Consider the following 10,640-nt stretch of genomic DNA (forward strand, 5'->3'; position numbering starts at 1 on the left):
TGACATGGGACCCATAAGCCATAAAAGGATGGCCAAGATTTCTTTATAAATGGGACCCTTGTCATCTAGTTCTCGATTTCTCTCTCCTTTACTACGCTCTGATTACGAATGAACGAGGGGAGAGTCAAAATTACCGCAAACCTCGCTCCCGATGATCTTACCGTCAATGTTAAAACACACAATACACAGAAAGCAACAGCGAGTGAAACACACTAACCAGTTAAAGAATGGCGTGTAGTTGACGGATAAACGAAGAGCGTGAATATAGTTGAAGAAGGAAATGTTTGACTTTGGGCGTAGGCTAAGAAAGAAACGCTTATTTCCATAGAGAAACGGGCACGTGTTAGAGAAAAGTAAAACAGCCCAAACCTAAAGTGAGTAAGAAGCGTTTGGTCGGTTTTTTGTCAATTTGCATTTACCACGCTCAGTAAAACAATAAATTTTGTGTGAAATTCTAGAGAGAGAGAGAGAGAGAGAGAGAGTGTGTTATGAGTGTGTACTGCTTGGCTGGGTTGGGCTGTCTGAAAGAGAAAGAAGAAAGATCAAGAGGTTAAATTCATTATTATTATTGCAGGGTTTTTCTTTCTTTCTATCTCTGCAAAGTTGCTTGTGTTCCAAAAACCACCGACACTGGTGGGTGTGGTTGTGGTTGTGGTTGTGGTATTCACTCTTAACCTTTTTCTTCTTCTTCTTTCTTCTTTCTCTAATTTTCTCAAGTTTCATTTCTTTCTTTTGATATTTTTTTAATCTTTCAAGGCGGTTTTGGAATGAATTTTGTTTTGTGTTAATACATTTTCTATCTTTTCCTTCTTCTATTCACAAATTTTGAAGCTTTATCTTTTCATTTTCAACCTTTTCCTGTATTATTCTTTCAAATCTAGAGCCTTTTTTGGCTAGGTTAAAATTTTGGTCTTGTTTTACTAGGGGTTTTCCTGTTCATAAACTGCATGCTAATATTTGCTTAGGGTTAATTTATTTTCAGCACTTTGTGTAATACCTTGTGTCTCGAATTTCTAGTGTAATTTCCACCAAAATTCTGATCTTAAACTAATTTCGGTGTTTTTTTTTTGGTGACAAAATAGGGCTTTGGAGTTTGGAATAGTAAAAAGACTGGCTACAAAGATTTGTGACAAATATTTTATAGTAGCTTCTAAGTACTAGTATATAAAATATTTGAGAAGTGAGCGACAATGTATGGGGATTGTCAAGTAATGTCAACCATGGGAGGGAACGTAGTTTCCACAGAAACCCTCTTTTCGTCGCCACCGATCCAAAACTCTAACTTCAACTTCATGTCTAGCATGCCTTTCCAGCCTTTCCCTTCCATGATTGCTGTAAGTTTTCTCATCTTCACTGTATATATATATATATGTGTGTGTGTATATATATATATATGTATGTATGTATGTATATGTATCTTCTTTGCATTTCTCTTTATATGAGTTTGGTGCAAATTTTGTTACAGAAAGAAGAAAATGGGTTCCTTGGAGGAAAGGATGAGATGGAGAGTGGGTCTGGGAGTGAACAAGTTGAAGAAAAGTCAGCGAATGAACAAGAGAGTGAACAACCTCCCAAGAAGAAACGCTATCACAGGCACACCGCTCGCCAGATCCAAGAAATGGAAGCGTACGTACAATATTGACCTCTCTGTATTTCTAAGGGAGATATTTTGAGTTCAAATCTCATTCTTTTATTGAATTAAAAAAAAAAAAAAACCATTAGCACAAAATATTCCCTATAAAAAAGTGGTAAAAATTTTCATTCATAACCTTCTCACAATATTCATGTTTATTGGACAGTTTGTTTAAGGAATGTCCACACCCAGATGACAAGCAAAGGCTAAAACTGAGCCAAGACCTTGGCCTCAAACCACGCCAGGTCAAGTTTTGGTTCCAAAACCGGCGAACCCAGATGAAGGTATTAATTTTAACTGTCCTAAAAATCTCAAATTTAAGCTATCATTTTTAATGGTAACCCTAACATGTACGAACCCTTAAATGAATTTACTTCAGCCTCACACTCACGCTTCTCAAGGAAAAACGCGTTCCATTATCCCTATCATACAACATTTGAAGCCCTAAATGGCTAGAAGAAGAATCTCATTTACTCTAGCACACTTTTTTTGCTTCTAGTTTTTGTCTACAATCTGTATCCCATTAATGTACACCATTAATATCTACCTGTATATGTGCTTCCCAAAGAATGCAAAAGAATAAATGCTATACCATTCAAAGTTTAGACTTTATTGTAGCCTTTGTTGGGGAACTTAGCTCATTCTCTTCCTCAAGGTTTAGTCATTAGTGTTTGCACTTTGCAATGGATAAGATAACTACATTATTGTGCAAAAAGGGTATCTATCAAAATGGCTTTTATTTCAATCTTTACTTTTTCTTGTTTTATGACTTATTGGTAGGCACAACAAGATCGATCGGATAACGCTATACTTAAGGCAGAGAATGAGAATCTAAGGAGTGAGAATTACCGGCTACAAAATGCGTTACGCAATGTTGTCTGCCCTAATTGTGGAGGTCCGTGTTTGATAGGAGGGGAGATGGGCTTGGACGAACAGCAAATTCACCTTGAAAATGCCAGGCTGAGAGATGAGGTATAGTATACGTATGTTGTTTTGTTAGGCACCTCTAAATGCACAAGAAAAATTGGTTATTCTTTTATTTTATTTTTATGAACTCAATTTTATTAAGCAATGTGTTCGAAACTAACATCATGTTCACGAAAATTCGGTCACTATAAAAGATTTAAAGTCCTTTATAAATGTTCTTTAATGTTCAGAAATGAATCATGGTCACTTACAGGATTAACTTCACTTGTTTGCTGTCTAAACGCAAGTTTGGTGCTTTATATGAATAAGTTGAAAGATTAAAGTAGAACTTAAACGATGATCATAAATAATTAATTGAAATTTTATTACAGCTAGAACGTGTTTGTTGTATCGCTTCACGATATGCTGGCCGGCCAATCGAAGTAATGTCACCAGCAGCTCCTCATCTTATGCCTCCATCATTGGATTTGGATATGAATATCTATTCGAGGCATTTCCCAGACCCCATGGCTTCTTGCACAGAAATGATTCCTGTTCCTATGTTGCCTCCAGAAACTTCCCACTTCCCTGATGGTGGTCTGTTGTTGGAAGAGGAAAAGTCGATTGCATTGGAGCTTGCTGCTTCGTCCATAAATGAACTTGTGAAGATGTGTCAAGGAACTGAGCCTCTTTGGATCCGAAACAATGAAAATGGAAGAGAGGTGCTTAATCTTGAAGAGCATGCAAGGATATTTCCATGGCCAATGAACCTCAAGCAAAATTCCAATGAGTTCAGGACAGAAGCGAGCCGTTATAGTGCTGTAGTTATAATGAATAGCATCAACTTGGTCGATGCCTTCCTTGATGCTGTAAGTTCCCTTATTTTTTAACAAAAGATGGATATATTAGAAGCAAATTATAATGTCAATCATTTTTTATCACATAATACTTTTTAATATTTTCAATTTAAAATTGAAATTACAATGTCCCACTAAAAATATAAGTCTAACGACTTTTAAATAACAATTTTCAGTATTTAAATAATAATAACATTTTTTACACATATTTTTATAACACTTAAACACGTATTTTCACAATACTGAAAACTGAATAACAATACTTAAACACTACTACCAAATGGGTCATATCACTTAAAATATATAAAAAAAGAAGTATATATTAGAATGCATAATTTGGATTCTTATTTAGAAGTCTTCTAACCTATTAAGCCAGTTAATCTCAATCTCATTTAAAATGAATTTGTTTTTCACTTCAATTTCAGAACAAGTGGGTGGAATTGTTTCCTTCAATTGTTTCCAGGGCAAAAACTGTTCAGGTTCTATCACCAGGCGATTCTGGTCAAGCAAGTGGTTCTTTTCAACTGGTATGCATTATAAAATTCTAGAACTTCTCAGATCTTTTACATTTGTTATTGTACCTTTTATGTTTTGAATTTATGTTGGACTACAAAATTTCATAGGCCTTAATGGGTTCCATCATAGGGTGATATTTATATGTTGGCTACTTGTTTGGGCAGATGTATGCAGAATTGCAAGTTCTTTCTCCATTGGTACCAACTCGAGAGGTTCATTTCCTTCGTTACTGCCAGCAGAATGCCGAGGAGGGGACATGGGCTATTGTTGATTTTCCGATTGATAGCTTCCATGACAACCTTCAGCCTTCCTTTCCCAGATACAAGAGATGGCCCTCTGGATGTCTTATTCAAGACATGCCAAATGGCTACTCAAGGGTGTGTTCAACTTTATAATTATGTAAAATCTAATTTCTCATTGCTAAATTTTCTACTAGATTTCTCCTGTAGGTATATCATATATTACACCTTCCTAGTTCCTAGTTCTACTTAGAGCAATGTCATGAAATCTAAGACCGGAAGGCTTTCTATGCAGGTTACATGGGTAGAACATGCAGAGGTAGAGGAGAAACCAGTCCATCAGATATTTAGTGACTATGTCTGTAATGGTATGGCATTTGGAGCACAGCGCTGGTTAGCTGTCTTGCAGCGACAGTGCGAGAGATTTGCAAGCCTCATGGCAAGAAATATATCGGATCTTGGAGGTTCTTTATTTATTTATTTTCCTTCTTTCCTTCTGTTTTTCCTTTTTAGTTTATACTTACAATCTCTCTCTCCAGGTGCATCTAGAAAACAAGCATGTTATAAGCATATAAGTATCCGTTTGGATACGGATTAAATTTGTTGCATCTAGCGTTTTCACGTTTTCTTCTTCTTCTTTTTTCTTCTTTGCTGCTGCACGCGTCAGGGACAGATGCTACTGTTCATGCTACTGTAGCATGAACAGTAGTTGCATACGTTGACTTTTCAACAATTTTTAGCTCATTTTTACCTCTCTTTTTTTCCAAGGATATTTTGCTTTTAACCAATAAATGGCACTATATATTACTGTTCATGTATTGTTTATGCGACCCACAAACACTTTATTCAGAAAAAATATATATATATTGAAAATTGAACCCACAATACTATTCACACATTAAAAAATTATTTTGTTACAGTGTTTTCAGTTTTCAGTTTTCAACAATAAGTTCTATCCAAACGGACCCTAAGTGTCTGCTTGGCAAGATTATTTTTGCCAACTTATTTTACTATTCATCTTATTTTTGTTACTATTCATGGATCTCACTACACTTTTTGGTACTATTCATAAATTTCACTGTGCTATTTCAGCTAACTTTTACCTTTATCTACAATATTTCAGCAAAAAAATTTCAGTTTCAACAAAATAAGCGAATTCCAAAGTTCTCAATTGTTAATATAACAGGATGTGATTGAATCAACGTCACATTTTTATTCAATACTTTTATTAGCACAATCATAATATGTCAATGCAATAGTGAATTTTTCTTAAGTAATGTGATGTTGTTAAAGTTTAAAAACACTACCAAAAAAAAAAAGCATTCGGTAGGTTTGCATGCAAAATAAATAAATAAAAATAAACAAGAAACTGAAAATGAATGGCATATGCTATTTTTTAAAATGAAAAATGCAAAATTACTAATTTTACTACAAAAGACTTATAAATTGAAATGAAAATTTTGATTCAATAATAAATAAATATTTGAATAACTTTTTAAGTAATTAGTAACAAGTTTGTAGGCTGATGTACCTATATTAAAAAGAAAAAGTTTGTAAAGCTAATGAAGTAAAATTTGTCATATATTGTTAGTTTGTTTCTAACTTATTTGGTCAACTTCTAGCTTTAATTTTTTTTTTTTTTTATGTACAACTTTTTAAAATCTCACATTTTTTGCATTTTAAAATACAATTATATTTTAATACACTTAAACAAAAAGCAATCAGCAAAAAAGTTAAAATAAACTTATGCTAAACACACATATAGTATCACTCTTCTAATAATGCTTCCGCTTCAATGATTTTTGTGTGCAGGTATGACATTTTATTCGCCTGCATACGTGAATGTTATTATATTCCACAAATGCGTCCTTTTTTTAATCAACTTATTCAAATAATCAATGCAACATGAACATATGTTCATACAGGTGAATAGAATGATTTGTCAAAAACAAAATGGATGTGTCATTTCAATCATTAGAACCATGCACTTTTCATCCTTACATAGCAGGATCTTACAAGGCAGAAAGAATTTTTACACTTGTTTATAGCCACTATTATACATCAGTATTCATAATTGATACAAAAATATATCTACATAAAAGTATACAAGGTTTTTTTTTTTCCCTATTTGTCTCCAATGTGTGCAATGTGTTTGATAATAGATCTTTTAACTTTTGATCTATTATTTAAGAATCTTATTCACTCTCCTAACATTTGATTGATTATCTAATTCAAAGTATTTTATGGTTCAATCTACGTATAGTTCTACCCTCTCCAGAAGCACGAAAGAACTTGATGAAACTGGCACAAAGAATGATAAGATCATTCTGTGTTAACATCAGCAGCTCCAGTGGTCTGATGTGGACGGCTTTATCAGATTCCCCTGATGACACTGTTAGAATTACTACAAGGAAAATCTCAGAGCCTGGCCAACCAAATGGTCTCATACTCTGTGCTGTATCCACTACTTGGCTGCCATACCCTCATGGCCATGTCTTTGATCTCTTGAGAGATGAACGCCGTAGATCTCAGGTTAGATCTTTACAACAACAACAAGCCTTACAAACTGCAACTCTTTCATTGTTTTATACACCAATATAAATTCAAACTAGCTTGTTTTGGAAGATGAATTATTCACTGTATTATGCAGCTTGAAGTACTCTCTAATGGGAATTCCTTACATGAGGTGGCTCACATTGCAAACGGCTCTCATCCAGGAAATTGCATTTCTCTTCTTCGCATCAATGTAAGCATTTTTTTCCCTTAGAATTATGATTATTGTTCTATTGCACTTACAAGCTACATATGGAGATGGCAAGTCTTACCCAAAACTCATTAACCTGCTCATGACCGACTTATTTTAAGTAAATCTTTACCAAAATTTGGGCTAAATAGGTAAAGAGTTAAATTTACCAATTAAATAAGTTTTAATGGGTATCATCTTTATTTTTTTCACCTATTCTAAAATTTAAAAGTTTAATTTATTATATAAATAAATAAATAAAAATAAAAAACCAAAACCCTAACCCTAACCCTAACCCTAAACCTGACATGTCACTAGACACCTCTCTCTCTCTCTCTCTCTCCTTTTTTTTCTCGATTTTATTGGGTTTTCATTCTCATTTTCTATACTTCCAAACATATCCTAAACCCAAGCCCTCATACTCTAATTGAGCTGTATTTTCAAGTTCAGATAAATGGCCAAAACTTCAAAGCTCGAGATAAGAAACTCTAGTCAAGTTTGAACTCAAGCTTAAGTTCAAGCTCAAAAAACCCTTATTTTTTATACAGTATCCTTCTCTCTAAATTAATTAGAGTATACTTTTATAGATTCATTCCTAAGTAAATAGTCAAATTGAATTCCAAAATGTTTTGAGAAAATTAAAATGCAAGTCCCTAACAAAGCTTTAATGTGGCATCTTTATACCTATATTATTATACTATTATAGTGAAAATATGCCTTTCTAAATAATCATTTGATTTAAATTCATAATCTAAAATATCAAAATTATTAGTTTGTTTGGATTTTGCTTATTTCTAGTACCTTATTTGCATAGTATTTATCAAAAGATATAATTTTATGAAAATTTTATATTAAATATGTAGGAAAAAAAGTTATTCTCAAAAAATAAACTAAAAATTAAATTATTTACAATCAAACTACGATAAATAAATAAATAAAAAACAAAACAAAACCAAAAGCAATATTCTTTTTAAGCAAAACCCAAACACACTCCCTATAAGACGAGGCGTGAATTGATTATAGTGATTTGCATTTAACCAATTATGTCTGTCAAAATGAATTCTGTGCATAAGCATCTTAATTTATATCATCATCCTATTTATCAACATTATTAATTTGCATGTGACATAATTTAGCCACCAAAGAATATTTGGTAACTGATTATTTTTCTTCAACTATTTCCAACAAAACGATTTCAGTTTGCATTTGGATTTGACTATGGTAATGAGGTTTGATTCTATCCTCTGATAAGTGCTTGAAGCTTTAAGAACACATAAAATGTAAGCCAAGGGAACTCCAACTAAATCGATTTAGGAAATTCGTTTCTTTTTAAACTAAATACAACCAAATTACAGCAATGCTTCTGCAATCAAATTCCCATATTCCAATTTTCCAAGATGAAATTCAACGTTTAGGTACTGCTATATATTGCCTATAGGTTAAAGGATTTCACTATTGTTGCATGGTCAGCACAAATGCACAAACATTTTAAGCCTGTGTCTTTTTAGTGATAATGTAAATATATGTCACATTATTGATACCGAAATGATTTAAGGTATTAAGCTGCGAATCTTTATCTGCATGCATGCAGGTAGCCAGCAACTCATCCCAGCATGTAGAGCTAATGCTGCAAGAGTGCTGCACGGACCAATCCGGCAGCCTTGTCGTGTACACGACTGTCGACGTGGACTCCATCCAGCTCGCAATGAGCAGCGAGGACCCCTCCTGCATTCCGCTCCTACCAATTGGGTTCGTCATAATTCCAATTGGGTCCACCACTAACATTACTAATACCGCTTCGGGTGATGGCAACCCAATGCTATCATCCGAAGACGGGAATGTATCTACTACTCCTTCTCCTGCAGGCTGTCTACTCACAGTGGTACTCCAAGTTGTTGCAAGCACAATCCCATCAGCAAAGCTCAGCCTCTCTAGCGTGACCGCCATCAACAACCACTTGTGTAACACGGTGCATCAAATTAATGCTGCTCTTAGTAGTGGTAGTACCACCACAAGCTGCCCTGACAATGTTAGTGTTGTAGGCTCTTGCACTGAGACTACAATTGCACCGCCACCCAAGCAATAGCATCTCAATAGCTCTTAGTTCCCAAGGGTACTCGACTATCCATCTGTCTTTTTTTGGATAATTCAGTGGGAAAGCAAGGGGTAGAAATGTGAAATAAAAATAGGTGAAGTAGGTTTTGGACTTAATTGTTAGGTGGGGGTGGGGGGGTTGGGGGTTATGATGATGAGAGAGATCTGTAGTGTAACATTTTGGGAGTGGGAAAAAAAAGTCAAAAACTATATGTGTTGGTGGTAAAGGCCAGAGGGGGAGTCAAGAGCGCACCAGCTATAACCCTTGATTTCTGGTTAGGCTTAAAAAATATATATACAAGATGGTCCTCACCAGTCAGCAAGGGTGGTGGTTCGGGTATTGACTTCTTCTTGTCTGTAGGCCTTTTTTGTTTTTGATGAATTCAATGCTATCTTTTTCAATTGTTTACTCATTAATTGTTTGTTATCTCTCTTTCTCTCTCTCCCTCGTGTGTTTGGAACTTTGAATTGATGTTACTTCCTTTCCTGACAATTTTTTGAAATGCTGTCATTTTTGGTCACTTGGGCACGATTTTTTGCTTGCTCTTGTGATTGGTAGTGTCTGTGGAGTATTTATGAATGGCACGTACAAGAGCTTGCATGAGCATGACCCATCAATAATAATAAGTTAACTTTTAGTTTTTAGCTTCTTTTTTTTTTTTTTTTTAAGACATGATACAAAGTTGAGCGATGTTAAAGGTGTTATAGATTTTACTATCTAACCTTTATTAATTGAGGTGTTGCCAATCATAAAAAAGTAATTCAAATATTTAGTCATTATGTTTTGAAATCCAATTATTATATTCATTAGCACATTACTTTGCAATTTCTATATATAACAAAATCTGTACATTATCTTCAGAATTTTCCTACAAAGTTTGGAGTTTATGTATTCACAAAAATGGAGTTTCGGTTGTACCAACGTTATGGGCATTTGTGCACCACTAGATTTCTTGCGATTCTAAGGCATATCTTTGTGATTTCTCAAGAATTTCCGCATTTTTCTAGGATTTTAGTGTTAAAATTAAAAGCCAGAGCTGATTTGTTGTGTTTTTTTTTTTTTTTTTTTGATGTAGTTTGTTAGTTTTCAATTACCTCTCTCGGCCTCTAGATTATTTCATCTTGAAAGCCTAGGTTCATGTGTCTGCTTAGCGTAACATTGAACGATCAAAAGGATGTGATTCGTGAGTCAAAATGCAGTAAGGGACTATAGAAGTTTTGATGAGGAATGGCCTACAAGTTAGGTAGGAGCTATTGGGCTCGGGCAATTATATTTCTTCTCAGGCCCAGCCCAAAAAAGAACCAAACCTTGACTGGAGTAAACTATTTTAGGGGGAAGGAGCAGGACTTGCAAGCCTGAAAAAATATTGAAGATCATGATTAATAGCAGAAATGTGGTGAGTCCTATGGAAATTGCATGTGGTGGCCAGAAATTAGAATAAAGCAAACTCCACACAATGTTATTTTATTATTCAAATGGAAAAACCATAGTTACAAAAGTGCCTTGAGGATACGATTCCGAGCTGAAGAGCTCTCTCTCTCTCTCTCTCTCTCTCTCTCTCTCTCTCTATACTAGTACCTTTCTCAATCTCTAGTTTCACACACCCTTCTATTTAGATGAAAAGGTCCATAGAATCTAGATGCCCTTGAAG

The 10,640-nt window shown here is 34.4% G+C and overlaps 1 protein-coding gene across 2 annotated transcripts; it reads left to right on the forward strand.

Annotated features, from left to right (window-relative positions):
- Nucleotides 1-536: 536 nt before the first annotated feature.
- LOC142612564 (homeobox-leucine zipper protein HDG5-like) lies at nt 537-9,431 on the forward strand. Of its 2 annotated transcripts, none has more exons than XM_075784656.1 (12): nt 537-660; nt 1,083-1,334; nt 1,466-1,626; nt 1,800-1,917; nt 2,414-2,605; nt 2,932-3,408; nt 3,822-3,923; nt 4,077-4,289; nt 4,447-4,615; nt 6,415-6,683; nt 6,802-6,897; nt 8,486-9,431. In XM_075784656.1, the coding sequence occupies exons 2-12, from the start codon at nt 1,191-1,193 to the stop codon at nt 8,978-8,980; spliced, it is 2,436 nt and encodes an 811-aa protein (XP_075640771.1). In that variant the 5' UTR covers nt 537-660; nt 1,083-1,190; the 3' UTR covers nt 8,981-9,431. The 2 variants fall into 2 exon arrangements, with proteins under 2 accessions (XP_075640771.1, XP_075640770.1); XM_075784655.1 differs by having other exon boundaries at nt 549-654.
- Nucleotides 9,432-10,640: the final 1,209 nt, after the last annotated feature.

Source organism: Castanea sativa, chromosome 10 (assembly GCF_040712315.1).
Source record: "Castanea sativa cultivar Marrone di Chiusa Pesio chromosome 10, ASM4071231v1".
Taxonomy (NCBI): Eukaryota; Viridiplantae; Streptophyta; class Magnoliopsida; order Fagales; family Fagaceae; genus Castanea; species Castanea sativa.